The 15394-nt window shown below is 38.0% G+C and overlaps 1 protein-coding gene across 4 annotated transcripts in view; it reads left to right on the plus strand.

Annotated features, from left to right (window-relative positions):
* Positions 1–15394, plus strand: part of si:ch211-152p11.4 (regulator of G-protein signaling 1) — a 30385-nt gene that overhangs the window by 9396 nt on the left and 5595 nt on the right. Inside the window, exons 3-5 of one of the 4 annotated variants that reach the window (XM_040121184.1) lie at positions 1025–1642; positions 4291–4340; positions 4625–4758. In XM_040121184.1, the coding sequence (XP_039977118.1) occupies positions 1145–1642; positions 4291–4340; positions 4625–4758 (682 nt within the window). In that variant the 5' untranslated portion in view covers positions 1025–1144. The remainder of the gene's footprint in view (positions 1–1024; positions 1643–4290; positions 4341–4624; positions 4759–15394) is intronic. The other 3 variants (XM_040121185.1, XM_040121182.1, XM_040121183.1) reach the window with 3 other exon arrangements.

Below are 15394 nucleotides of genomic sequence, written 5' to 3' on the forward strand. Positions count from 1 at the left end.
TTATGGGGGCACTGACTCAACAAGAGCTTCTATCCTGTTGTTTTCATCCAACAAGGTTTCAGTTAAAAAGATTGAGCCCTCCCAAAGCCCGAAAATAAAGTACTGATCAAGGCCTCAATTCTTCTTGGCATTGATTCCACAAGGTGTTTGAAATATTCCTTTGAGTTTCTGGTCCATGGTGACTTGTTTAACAAGTGTGGTGAGCAGAAAATCATCTCAGAATGCACAACACATTGAACCTTGAGGCAGTTGGGCTACGACAACAGGAGACCATGTCAGGTTCCATTCCTGTCAGCCATTAACAGAGATCTGAGGCTGCAGTGGGCACAGGCTCACCAAAACCGGACAGTTGAAGACTGGAAAAAGAACTCTGGACTGATGAATCTGGATTTATGCTGAGGCACACAGCAGGGTCAGAATTTGTTGTCAACAGCATGAATCCATGGACCCAACCTGCCTTGTGTCAACAGTCTAGGCTGCTGGTGTTGATGTAATGGTGTGGGATCGTTTTCTTTGCACGCTTTGGGCCAATAAATACCGGTCAATCATGGTTTGAATGCGACAACCTATCTAAGTATTGTTGCTGACAATGTGCATTTCCTTTATGGCCACAATATACCCATCTCCTGATGGCTACTTCCAGTATGATAATGCACTATGTCACAAAACAAAAGTCTGTACTTCATTGGCCTCCCCAGTCACCAAATCTGAATCCAATAGAACACCTTTGGAATGTGGTAGAACAGGATATTGGCAGCATGAATGTGCAGCCGAGAAATCTGCAGAAATGATGTGATGCAATCATGTCAACATGGAGCAGAATCTCAAAGGAATGTTTCCACCATCTTGTGGAATCCATACCATGATGAATCGAGGTTGTTTTTTAAGTGTGGTGTTCCTAATAAAGTGCTTAGTGCATGTATAGTGAGTAGAAACAATAATGTGGAGCAACGTATAGTCTCTGTGACCCATTTTTCTTATTGTCCAATTTTATCACATCCCCCTACCCCTCTGCTTTATTCAGCAGCCTGCGCTTCACTAAATCTCTGATCTATTCTTAACCTTCATTTCTGGCCTTTGCTTTTTCACTTTTTTGTTGCACTTCCTTTTCCTAGTCTTCTTCATCACTTCTCATACAGCTACCATGCGTAGATTCAGCTCAGAGGGATCCCTCCTGGATCTTGACTTCCTCCCGTGGAAGAGGGTGGCACTGAAGAAACCAGATTATGAGGACAACCCGGAGTGTGGCACCTACTCACCTCAGATGGAGGAAGATGAGGTGCATAGAAGGTCAGTGGACCTGATTCCCACCACCCAGGAGCCCGGGGCGAGTGCTGGCGAGGGGGCCAAGAAGGCGCAAACCAAGGAGCACAGCGTCAGCGTAGAGAACCTGAGCAAGCTGGGGAAACTGGACAAGAGCCACCTAGGAGTGTGTGTCATCAGTGAAGGCTGCAGGGCCTACAGTGACAGCCAGCTGGTCCCGGCCACCCAGGGCAGTGCTGAGAGTATGGAGAGAGATAACATGTCTCCCCCATCTCTTTCTTCCTCCTCAAACCCCTTCTCCTTCAAATTCCAGCACAGTCAACACCATAAACCCAAACTGTCAACTGCTAAACTGCACCTCAAGAGTCTGTTTGGGCAGGTGGGACATTAAGTTTCAGCCTACACTGAAAGCAGTATATAGCTGGGTTTTTAAAAAGCCCTAAACCGAATTTAGATTATCCATATTAAAGGTTTGAATATTGTAGCGCGTTTGGTATAAATCTTACCAAACGTTATCTTACTGCTGGATATTTTTTAAGCCCTTTTTTAAAGTTCTAGATTTTTTTACTTTGATTTTTTTTTTTCCAACTTTCCAGTGATTTGTGTCTGTTAATTTTAGTGTAATATAAAAATGGATTTGGAGATAATAAAAACCTGTTTGAATTAGGTAAAGAGTTAGGTCAAGATTGACTAACAAGTTTACATTGCAAAGCTATGCAATGATAAATTTGACTTCAGTAAAAGCAGACACGATAATCACAGATATTTTAATGTACACATTGAAATGTTGTGATCTTTTACCATGTTAGGAGACAGTTGCCTATTTACACATTCAGCAGACACAGAGAAACCTTAGCATTCATTCAGAGTTGTTTTCTTGGCTGAAAACAGCTGTCTAATGGCTCTCACTGCACTAGTTCCAGCTGCAGTCTAATGACTAAACTTAAACAGTAAAATCGTGGGCTGGAAAACCAGAAGAATTAGCTGAAAGAGACTAAAAACATTTAAGCCAACGTAAACGTAATGTCCTACGAGTAAAACAAGTTGATAGCATAATAAAGTGATTCTACATATAATTTACTAACTCAAAAAAGTGGACGTTTAAGTCTACAGTCTTGGTCAGAATTATTGGCACCCCTAACTTTCAAGTATTTAAATTAAGAATATCTTCTGAAATAAATGCAAGTGAACCAATTTTGTATAACCAGAATATTCATCTATTATCTATTTTCATCTAATTAATTTAAGATCAATTTTCAGCGTTCACATGACCTGAAATAACCAATGAATGATGGTTTTACTGCTCAAAAAGGGACTGATTGTTTCTAGTTTCTTTTTCACAATGCCGAAGATGAGTGCTGTCTGAGAGCATCAGAAATGCTATTATCAAAAAACATAACAGTTTCAAAGGCTACAAGGCAATCACCAAAAATCTTGACATCCCTATTTCAGTTTGTAATGTCATCAAGAAGTTTCACAGTCATACAACTTTCAGTACCTACCATATGCCGCACACTAAACCAAGTAGGGCTCAATGGTAGAAGGACAAGGAGGACACTACTAATGCAAAAAAGGTTAAAAAAAAAAAAAAAAAAAAAGCAAGACTGATCTTTGAAAAAACTTTCGTAGATAACCCACAGTCTTTCTGGTATAATGTTCTATGGACAGATGAAAGCAAAGTAGAGCTCTTTGCAGTGCATCAGTTTTTTTATAGGTGACAAGATGAAGCCCATAACAAAAAGAACACCCTACCTACTGAAAAAAAAGGTGGGAGTTCTATCATGGAGTGGAGCTGCTTTGAATGTATCAAGGGGTTAAAGTGGGATATGTCAGGTGAGGGAACCAAAAGATTCAGGAATTTTGCTGGTGATGGTCATTGGGTCGGGGTCAGTGAGAGTTGAAATTTATATACATTCTCATGTGCACCCTGAATGACAGAAACACAGCACAGAGAGGGGCACTAAATAGACTGACAGGGCCGGTAAAATACTGTTGGATTTTTGATGATCCACCAGCCCACCAATGCAGTGCTCTGCCGGGATTTGTCCCGGTATGCTCGATGGCCAGTCTGACTCTGTCTTAGGGCCTGTCTAGGGATGGGTCATAGGCCAGGTCAACAACCCATTAAATTTTGGGAGAGATCTGGATAATTTACTATGAATTTGAATACAGGAACTTTTTTATCACTTTCCTTAACATTGCGAGATAGGGCATTTTTTGCTTTGGCAAAGGTATGCATTCTACTTAATGCCATTCTAGTGTGCTTATTAAATTAAGGTGTCAGAATGCCATTCCAGATCGTACCAGCCCACTTTTAACCCCTAAATATATCAAAGGAATGATGAAATCAGAAGATTACCAGAGCATTTTACACTGAAATGTGCTGGTCAGTGTCAGAAAACTAGGTTCGAGGTGAAGCTCTTGGGTCTTTCAGTATGACAATGATCCAAAGCACACATCTGGCAGCATAAAAGAATGGTTGAAAAGGAAAAGATTGCGAGAAGGAAGGAAAAGACTGTTTTAAACTAGCCAGCAATGAATCTTGACCTAAATCCCATTGAAAACCTTTGGAGTGAGCTAAAATCTGATATTACAAAATGGATTCTTCAAAATTAAAAGAGCTTGAATGCTTAGCAGTTGAAGAGTGGTAAAAACTACCAACAGACAGGTGCAAGAAGCTTCTAGATGGCTGCAAGAAATGCTTATAGGCTCTCATTGTTACCAAAGGCTCTGCAACCAAGTATGAGTGAAGGGTGCCAATATCTGTGTCTGAGGTACATTTTGTATTTCTGTTATTTCACTATTATGCAAGATTTTGTTAAAATATTCTGGTCATACAAAATTGGTTCTTTTGCATTTGTTTCTGAAGATATTCTGAATTATGTACTTGAATATCAGGGGTGCCAATAATATTGACTTGAACTGTGTTCTATGTCACAGTGAAACCTGGAAGGATTGAAAGATGCTTTATTGTGATTTCAGAGAGAGTTAAACAGGTGGAAGCTAACTCTTTAGTTTCTGTTTCAGAGTCCTCATTCCTCGAACCCCAACCTGTTCAATGCAGAACAGAAAGATAGGTGAGAATCCCATTTATTTTCTGTGATGTTAATTGTTGCTAATTGATAAATATTATGTCACATAAAATAATACAACTGTTAATATGTCTTCACCAAACCTAATGTCTTAAAAATAAATCCATTTGATCATGATGGCGATTCAGTATTTTTTCAGCTCACCCTTAATAGATTATTGTGAAGCTACATGTTGTCTTGACGAGTTGTGATGATAGCAGTATCTTTTGGTACAATCTTTCGTTGACGTCTGTTGCCTCTCAATGTCCTTTTGTGGTCCTGGTTGATAGTGCTACAGAGATGAGGTCTCGCCTGCTCTTCATGCGTCAGTGGAGTCAGGTGGGCCCAAGTAAGAAGAGGAAGATCAGTCAAGAAGAGCTGGAAAAATGGGGCGAGTCCCTGACTGCCCTGCTGGCCAGCCAAAGTAAGTCCTGCTTTGTTCTGAGAATGGAGTTTTATTTCACCACTTCTTGGAGGCAGAAATTGCTTTATTGTTTGATTGAAGCATTTTTTAAGGTAAAGAATTTTTTTTTTTTTTTTTTTTGAGTGCAAATTGATTAACTTTATTATTTTCCATTTAATAATGGAAAACAAACCAGAGACATGGATGGCAATACAGAGATCTGGAACCAGGCTAACTCGTGAACCTGGATAACTTCTGAAATGTACTTTCGCCTTGTTAGAAAGGGATCCTTAGGTTGGCAATGTTGGCTGTTTTTTCGTCATACGCCTTGGTCCAGAAGAAGAAAAGTGAAAGGGACAAAAAAATGGGCATCCACTATTCTGTATTCCATTTTTAATAGAGCAGACATGTTCCTTTTGATTTTCAGTGTAACATATTATTTTAAATGATACAAAAAATGAAAATGGTATGGACAAAAATATTGGGACCCTTAACCTAATATTTTGTAGCACAAACTTATGAGACAGTCACTGCAATCAAGCGCTTTTGTAGTTCTTAATGAGACTCGTCTCAGCTGGTAGTTTGGCCCACTCTTCCTGTGCAAAATGCTAAAGTTCTCTCAGATTTTATGGGTGCCTGTTCCCAACTGCGAGTTTAAGCTCTTTCCATTGATGTTCAGTAAGATTAAGATAAAGACTCATAGCAGGTCACTTCAGAATGGTCCTATGTTTTCTTCTCATCTATTCTTGGCTGCTTTTAGATGGATACCTATGGGTCATTATTCTGTTCGAGGAGCCATGACCTGCAACTGAGACAGAGCTCTGACACTCGGCAGTATTTTTTCTTCTGTGAACATAGAGCTTATGTGACTTACCAAAACATTCACATTTTGTTTCATCTGTCAAAAGGAAATTCTCCCAGAAGCATCCGCAGCCCACTTTCATTCAGAAAGCAGCGTATGGTGAAACGAGACACTGTTATACCTTGATCTTGGAGGTCAGCTTGTATCGGTTTTGAAGTTTTCCTTGTTTCCTTTTCCACCATTCAAAGTATCCTCCAGTTCAATCTGGGAACAATTTTCCTCTTACTGCCACATCCAGGGTGGGTGGATATGGACTGTATTCAACCATGGACCTTAAACATGTTAATAATATTAGCAGCTGTGGTCACAGAAACAGCAAACTGCTTGGAGATGGTCTTGTAGCCTTTACCTTGACCACGCTTGGCAATCATTTTCTTTTCATTTTCATTTTCATTTTCTTCTTTATAATAGTGTAATGGACATTGTATGCAAAAGTGGAAATTATAATTTACTCCATTCTATATTTTACTTACATATATAATACTTTACATGTCCGCATATCTGCAACGGTCAGTGTGGTGTAAATGTCAACATCTGGCTGAAATCTACACGGATCATACAAACAACTTTACTTATAGTATACCCAATGTAGTATGCACAGAAACGCGCCCTGCTGCTTGTCTATTTGGGAGTATATAAAGGTTGTTTTACATATACACAGAATATACACACCAAATTTACTGTAAATTAATATTAAGGCTATATTAATAAGGCTCGGCCTGCCATTTTTCTGTCTTTTTTGGTTCTTTGCTGTGCAGCTCTAAACCCTGGCAAGCAAAGAACAGGACTTGGAGAGAGGTTTATATTCAAAATTATCGATATTGAATTAAGCACTGTTCGGAAGGTACCCACTTGTCCACAACCATTCCAGTAAGGATCACAGGGGCTTGGGTCCATTTTTTAAGTCTGGAGGGAAGTGTAGGTAAGATTTTTAGTTATATAAGTCTGAATCCAGCTTACATGGAGATAACTGATGGTGCTGCAGAGTGATGTTTTGATGAGCGGGTCAGCATATTGTTTGTACAATGGGTTCTACCAGTGAGCACATGAGAACGCATAGTGACTTGATATCCATTCGTAGGACAGACACAATTGGTGGCAATAATGACAATAAAGGTGGCAATGTGCCAAAAAAAAGGAGAAGAAGAAGACCCTAGTCTAATTCAGACTTGAAACATACAGTAAGGCTTTTCAAATTCTGTATGAGGAAGGAGAATTGCACTAATAAATCAGAAAGGGTGATATATAGTACTAGCCAGTATTGTCTTACCAAAGATACTGTGTATCTGTTTCAGCATATATTTTGCCTAATAAGTAACAAGAAGTGTCAGCACAGAAATGGCCAAGATATGTTTGAGGTCATTTAGAAACTGTGTTTCCAAAAGAGAGCACTGACAAGTTTATTTTTCCACTGTAAAATGTCCCACTCATTACATATGTAATTCTTTCTTAGGAATTGTGACCAATATATATTGGTCACAATTCCTGAGAAAGAATGGTCTTGTAAAAAAAAAATGATTCTGTAGTTCATCCGTTTATGTAAAAACAAATTGACCCAAATATAAATTTTGGGCTCAAAATTCCAAAATTTGCCAGGAGTATCTGAAACACAACTCGGGACCTGACTCAGGCCAGGTCCCCATAAATCTGGTCTGATCAGGTCAGGATCTCACTGTATTGCAAGATTTGCATCTGTTTAAGTCACCCGCATATTGGAGTTGTGACAAATTATCCAGAATATGAATTTATGCACGTTGGGTTCAGGTAGATCAGGGGCCTAATTTATAAAACTGTCTCCAGGATTCACATCAAAACGTGGTGTACAGACGAAACGCAGAATGTGATTATGCAAAACAGTATTCTGAGTTATAACACAGTTTGACGCACATCCTACACCGATTTCCCTCTATAAATCACAATCAACTCGAAATATAAATCTAAATAGTCAGTGAAAAGCCCCTATTTAATATTAATTCCTACTGAATGCATAAAAATTATCATGGCAAACACTGACAGAAAGATTATAAAAAGAATTTTCACATAGTGTGAAACTGAAGTACTTGTTGGGGAGGTTGAGACAAAAAAAAAGATGTCGTTTCGTGGACACAGTGTGGACATTACAAATGCCAAAAAGATGTTGAAGTGGCACTATGTGGCAGATACTGTGAATGCTTCTGCCTCAGAAGGTCGGATTCTCACTGAAATAAAAAAGAAGTGGTCCGACCTGAAAGTGGACGTCAAAAAACAGATAGTATTAAACAGGCAAAGTGTCTGTGCCACGGGCAGGGGAAAGGGGACACTAGAGCTTACCCTGCTTGATGAGAAACTGTCAGGAATTATTGGGGAATTCCTCCTTAGTGGAGTAGTGATGGAGCGGAGGGGGACACAGATGTGCAAGATGCACTTGATAACTCAGGTACGTAATTTGTATTCCCTTGTTTGAAATTAATGTAATCCAAATGCATTCAAGTTCTGTTTACACATTTATATACAGAAACAATTTAGAATCCATTCACAAGAACAAGTGGGACTTTATTCACAAAAACAGTTTCTATTTCATGTAGTGGCTGCATGTTCCAGTGGGGTCATTGATGTTGCAGCTGAGCAACTTTGTGCGCCAAGCATCTCCACTGCACCTCGTGAGTCCCAACCCTCTAGCAGCGGCTGTGTCCTCACAGGTGCAGTCCTACAGATGCAAAGGGACACAATTGACAAGGCTGCCAAGGAATTAAGGGAAATGAAAAATGTGGTGTGTCCCATGAAATAATTACTGAATAAACTGTTATTTGTTTCCATATCTCTTGTGTTTTCACAAGCGGAAGAATCACATCCACAAGCCGGAGCACGGCAGCGGCGTTTGGCTCAAAAGGGATAGGGGTTGGTGTCAGAGCCAGCGGCAGAGGGTAAAGCCTCTTTCTTTCAAAACATAGTTACAAGGTGCTTTACACAAAACACATTTAAAACACAGAGATAAAAAAAAAACTAAAAACCATTACAAATAAACACATTAGGAAACACAATATATGGTATATGATACCAATATATAAAACTGTGCACTCGTATCCACCTGACTGAGGCATCGAAAAGGGCATCAGTGTAAATATCATTGTCCTACTGTTCATCTTATTATTTATGAGAATAAATTTCATAACATGCAAGTATTTTTGATAATTACAGAACACACTTGTGGGCTCCTTTTGCAGTAACAGAGATCTCAGTTTATATTTATTATCCTAAATCATAGGTTTTTGTACGCACTCCAGGGGGTATCAGTCAAACAGGTGTTTGTTTATCCATTTTTGCAAATGAACTCTTCATGTATGATACGTGAGAGGTAATATTCCGATTTATTGTACACAATGTTGTCAATTTCATACCGTCTCTCTTCATCCTCGTGTCAAATTTTCATTATCATCTCATAGTGATGTGATTAAAAGTACAGAAGAATCAGAAATGACCACACAACAGTAACATAATTCTAGCCCCTTCACCGATGTCCAGATAAACAACTAGATAGGCCTGCCGGACAGCTGAGATGTAAGGTGGCTCTGTGTATACTTGCAGTTGAAATGCTCTGTGTCCTGTTATTGAATTTTATCAACTGTAATAGTATAACATCTGTGGGTTTTAATGGAAGAACTGGAAAAGGCTTTTTCTAACCAGATGGGTACAAAGCCATTTACAGTGACAGACAGTCCTACCTGAAGGCCCAAACACAAAAAAAGACAAAGAAAATCCATTAGCAGAACCAGATCCCAAAAGTATTGCTGTAAATGTGAGTGCGCCCTCCTTTATGCCTATTATGCGACATTATGTGTAGTAAGCTGGGAAATGCGTTGTCTATTCACAATATTTTATCACCCAGCATTCTCTTGCACTATTAATTCACTCTGAATGGGGGTTTTGACCACAATAAAAACAGAAATAATGTTCAAGCAAGTTTCAAGTCTCTAAGTTGATTTTCATTCTAGGGAAATGAATGAAAGCAAATGGCTGGATAGAAGGTAGAAAATCACATGCAATAATAAAAAACCATTGTTGTATGTTTGGAATTTAGTCAACAGTTTATATGATTGGTAGTACATGGGCTAACTGGTACACTGGTATGGTGCTCTATATGAGAGGGATGGGTATCTAATAACAAAACTTACAGCCATGCTAGTGGCTCTATGAGGCCGTACTGAGGCACAGCAGTGCTTTGAAATGAGGGTAGGGTTTTGCTTGATCAGGACTAGTTTGCACAATGTCTTTTCTTACCGTGTTGGAGATCTAAAGTGTCACACTGGAAGGTGACAGTCTCTTATGGAAGTCATTCATAGAGTTTCACGTAGTTGTTCACATGAAAAGTGAGAGAAATAGTTGTGAAATGTATAAAAAAAGACTAGGTCAAAACCTAGTATATGGCTGGACCAACCTTTATCTGTTTGCTACTCTCCTTCTCTCTGTGCTCACATATACAGTATTTTAAAACAGCCGAATTCCCAATTAAGCTGTTCTCATTTACATATTTTCTTTTGTCAGACAACGGAACAAGTATGAAATAGTGACTGAAATGTGGCCCAGTAAGACTACATGTTAACTAGCAGTCACTTTCAAACCATTTTCAAGCTGCTGCTCTTCAATGCTAAAATCCTGATTTTATAACCACAATATCATCTGTCAAAACCGCTATACGCCTGAGTAAAAGACAATAGCTATCTTGTGATTTCGACTATATTTACTTGTAAAATGATCACTCAGAGAGAAAGTTAGAAGCTCAATCACGTTTGTGTCACCTGCTGTGTGGTCACTTGAATGCGACGCATGGAGAGGTGTGCCTGTGGAGGGAAAGCCCGATGTCGCGCTTGCAGGGCAATACTGGTGACTCTCTTCTATGGAAAGTAGCTAAGGTTTTTGTCTAAAAAGTTGCTAGATTTGTTGCTAGGTGTTGCTTTCTGAAGAAACGTCCCTACAAGGGTGTGAAAAGTCGGTAAATCTAGTGACAAATGCTCTAAGTTGGCAACACTGCCTATAAACACTCCCCTGATGACGCAATAAAAACTGTTTGCACCAATTCATTTTGAAAGAGCAAAGACCAATGGTGTAACTTCAGCACTTAGTCATGTGGCATTCAGCTGACCAACGGTGTAACTTTATCATTTAGTCAGTCAGTCAGTCTAGAAAAAATACCTGCCGCCGCAGATTATGTGGTAAATGGTCACAAATCAAAATATTGGATAAATAAAAATTTTGACCTGATATGAAAAGTCAGAGGATCAACAAAGTTATTACAATTCATCATGAGGGAAACATGATTGTCTAAACCAGGTTTCATGGTAGTCGATCCAATAGCTGTTGAGACATTTCACTCAAAACCAAAGATGTCAACTTCATGTTAGCGCTAGAGGTAAAGTAAGGGAATCACCGAAGTCATTAAGGATTCTTCCTCTGGGAACCTGGGATATCTGAGCAAAATTTCATGGCAATCCATCCAATAATTGTTTAGATACTTCATTCTGAACCAAAATGGTAGACTGACAGACAGACAGAAATAGCATGATTAAAAATTCTTGTAGTGTACTGGCCAAAACGTGTCTGTTGCACGAGTATCGAAAACAGTCAAATACCAAAAGTTGTCATTGAGTGCCTGGTCAGACGCTTAGTTTTTTTTTAATTTTCTTGATCAAATCAATTCAAATCAATTAAATTGTATTAATTATTTTTATTAAATCAGAATATACAATATCTCAAGGCACTTTACATAGTAAGGTCAAGACCATACAATATTATAGAGATAAACCCAACAGTTTCCACCATGAGAAAGCACTTGCTGACAGCGGAGAGGAAAAACTCCCTTTCAAGAAAAAGAAAACTCCAACAGAATATTTATAGATGAATGTTATTAATAATAACAGCAGCAATTATAGCAGCATCTATTAATAACAATAATAATAATAACAATAATAATAATAATAATAATTCTTAGAAGTCCTAGGAATCACAAGTAACTCTGCATTTTGAGCACAAAGTGTTCTGTTAGAATAATAGGGTACTATGAGTTCTTTAAGATATGATGGAGCTTGGTTGTTAATGGTCTATTTTACAGGGAGCCACTGCAGAGTAGCTAAAATGGGAGAGATATTATCCCTTTTTCTAGTTCTTGTTAGTACTAATGCTGCAGCATTTTGGATAAACTGAAGGCTTTTTAAAAAAGTTATCGGGACATCCTGATAATAAGGAATTACTATCATCCAGTCTAGAGGTAACAAAAGCATGGACTAGTTTTGGTGGTTTGGTTTTAGTTGTGGTGGTTCCTAATAAGATAGGAAGCATATATATGTGGTGAAAAGAGTCAGTCTTAGCAAAGAACCCTGTGGAATTCCATGACTAACTTTTGTGTGCATAAAAGAGTCATTGGCAACATGAACAAACTGGAATCTATCCGACAGATATGATTTAAACCAGCCTAGTGTGGTTCCTATAATCCCAATGACATGTTCCGGTCTCTGTAATAACATCTTGTGATTGATGGTGTCAAATGTAGCACTAAGATCTAGAAAGACAAGAATAGAGAAAAGTCCATTGTCTGAGACCATGAGAATATTGTTGGTAACTGTAACCAATGTGGTCTCTGTGTTGTGATTTACTCTAAATCTTGATTGAAAATCTTCAAACATACCAGTTAGTGGGCCATAGGCCCAGTCACCATTGTTTTACCTCATTTGGTGATAGATAAGGACTTCACAGACATTTATTTAAACTAGAATATCTGCATTTCTGAAAGAAAATGTGTGATTGCTGAATCTGCATTTTCTAAGTCTGATCTAAATTGTTTTCTGTCCTGTGTTTATGTTTTGAGAACATGAAAAAAAGGATTTGTCCCTATATTTTGTCAGAATAATCTTTCTAAACTTCATTAATTTTAAAGAGGTGAAAAAAAATTTTAGCAGGTGAAATTTTTTTCTGGATTTTTTTATGTGTTGCTTGTGTGTATGTGCTCCTGCCGATGTGTGTGGTGGTAGAAACTACTTAAGGTGACCCCTTAACTTAAAAACAATAGTTCATATCGCTGAAATCTTTTCACCGTGAGTGTCATGAGACTTTGCTGAAGACGTAAATGTACAGTATCATTTGTCTAGACAATGTGAAAAGTGTCTAATATATCACAGTTTAAAAGTGCCCAAATTTGTGTTTGTGCTCAGGGAGAGGTCAGTTAACATTACAGACTCTATGGGGCAGTTGAGGGGTTCTCTTGGTTCTCAGCTGGCTGATAAGCCTGAACAGGCTTACAAGAAACCAGTGGGTATCTTGGAAAAGAAGGTTTAGGAAAAAAAAAACAGATCCAGAGCAGCAAAATAAATTACAAATAATACTAAGCAAATAAACCATCCTGATGATTGCAGGTCTAGAGAGAAATGTACCCAAGTAATTGAGAATTAAAACTATTATTAACCATTTCATTTTGTCAATGTCAATGCATCAAAATGTGTGGATTCTGAACAGATATTTAACTAATTATAGATCATCTTAACTCATCATAATAACTCTCACATTCTGCTAATTTTCATAATTCACACAACCTGTTTTCCTTCTGGATGTTTTGGATTTGCAAATACCCAAAGGAAGGATTCCTGTTCTCAACAGTGTAATGTAAGATCAATGACTCCTTTACAACTTTGCTGTAAGATAGGGTTCAGGGCCATTTGTTTTATTTTGAATATACCTTCGTAATGTTGGTTTTCACAAATTTCTTTTAACCATTTTTCATCAAGTCTAGACAGTACCTTTCTTCTATTTGTGTTAATGCTGACATATTCTGACATATTTTGCAAACAATTCCACATTCTTATCATTTCACTTTTTTGCATTATTGATCCAGGAATGCGTCTAATATGAACAGTTAAATTAGGAGCAAACTTCTGACGGCTAAAAAAACATACAAGATAATTTTGTAAATGGTCACATGGTGGTGCTGTCAAAACACTTTGACCATCTGAAGCATTTCATCATAGACCAGCTGTGTGCCACGTTTCAATTACATGGTCTTTACAGTTTGGGATATTAGTGTTTTTATGCACTCCTCATTAAATAATTAATAACTCATTATCTATAAGTGATATCAAAAAGCTGTTTACAACCTAATATGGCCTTGTCATATTTGACATTTTAAAAGTGGAACCATGGTTCTAGCTATTACTGCCTGGGAGTAGTAGGGATTTGTATTAAGCAACTTTCGTTGTTTTAACTATATTGCCCGTTGGTGGTGAAATAGCACTAAACTTTGCAGCCTTATTCATGGTCTTAGTCATTACATTTGTGTCAAATTGGTTGCAACTGGATGAAGTATTCAAGAGATCTAGCAAATTGAACTTATTTCACCACATCCACAAAAGTTTCTTAGCCAGTCATGGAAAAACGATACATGATATCATTCAAAATGGCAGAAAAATGTTAATGGTTAAAATGGACTGAATCCAAAGACACAAGAATTTTTCGTCTACATTCTGCAATATTGCTTCGCTAGTTTCTCCCCACAAGGTGGCAGCACTATCGCTACCATTTTTTTTGAAGCACTTAAGTATGGGGAAGTATTACACTAAGTTTCAGTCTTGTAGCTGGTATAGTTTTTAAGATATTCATCATGTTTCATCATGTCTCGCTAATTCCCCTTGGAAAACGGGGAATTAGCGACCACCTGAGTGGCTGTGGCTCAGGCGGGAGAGCTGGTCATCCACTAAACGGAAGGTCGTTGGTTTGATCCCCGGCTCCTTCAGTCCACATGTTGAAGTGTCTTTGGACAAGGTACAGAACACCCAATTGCCCCCGATGTATCATCGGTGTGTGAATGTTTGTGTGTGTTGAAAGCACAATATGTATAGAAAAGAGCGCTGTATGAGTGTGTGTGTGTGTGTGTGAATGGGTGAATGTGGCAGTAGTGTAAAGCGCTTTGAGTGGTCAATAAGACTAGAAAAGCGCTATATACCATTTACCAAAACCATTCCAAAAAAATCATTTAAAAAGTAATAAAAAATCTACCGTTACACATATCAGCACCAAAAGATATTAGCAGCTGTGTCCTAAACATGTTCAACATTTTTGCTTTGCAACCATTTATGTAGCTGCAAGCATGTACGACTTGTAGCACGTCAAAAAAACAGATGGAAGAAACTGAAAGTTAAGAAAGATATAATAAGCTGCGTAGATAAAAGTTAATTTTGTCTGCTATTTTTAGATTTAGTCTGATTTAGTCCTGAGATTAAGTCTATGTTAGTTTTAGTCATATTTAGTCAACCTCACCCTTTTTATTTTTAGTCAAGTTTTAGTCGACTAAAACTCTGGCTATTTTATTCTTGTCTTAGTCAAAGGAAAAACAAACATTTTAGTCTAGTTTTAGTCGATGAAAACACTTGTTTTATTCTAGACCAAGAATGCGCATTTTAGTCAAACCTCAGCAAACAGCTGTCAAATAAGATTTCATCCAACTGACTTTGGAAAGATGCTATTGCATCTTTGCAAATCCAGTGCAATCCAATAATTGCAATATGAGTCGATCAGACAGTAGACATAAAAAAGAAAAACCCCTTCACAATCAAAACAACATTATACAACAGCCCTGCAATAAATCCCACAATCATATGTTCAGTTTTGTCAGACTGTGCCAGAAAGGTTTTGATTTAACTCTGTAATTTTGTAGGCCTTATTGATAGTGTTGTACGACATTGTGTTATACAGTAAGTTTATATAATAGGTTGTACACTACTATTTAAATACATTTGTTAAGAAAATATTTGGAACCTCTCTGCACCCAAAGCAAGC

Source organism: Xiphias gladius, chromosome 24, assembly GCF_016859285.1.
Source record: "Xiphias gladius isolate SHS-SW01 ecotype Sanya breed wild chromosome 24, ASM1685928v1, whole genome shotgun sequence".
NCBI lineage: Eukaryota > Metazoa > Chordata > Actinopteri > Istiophoriformes > Xiphiidae > Xiphias > Xiphias gladius.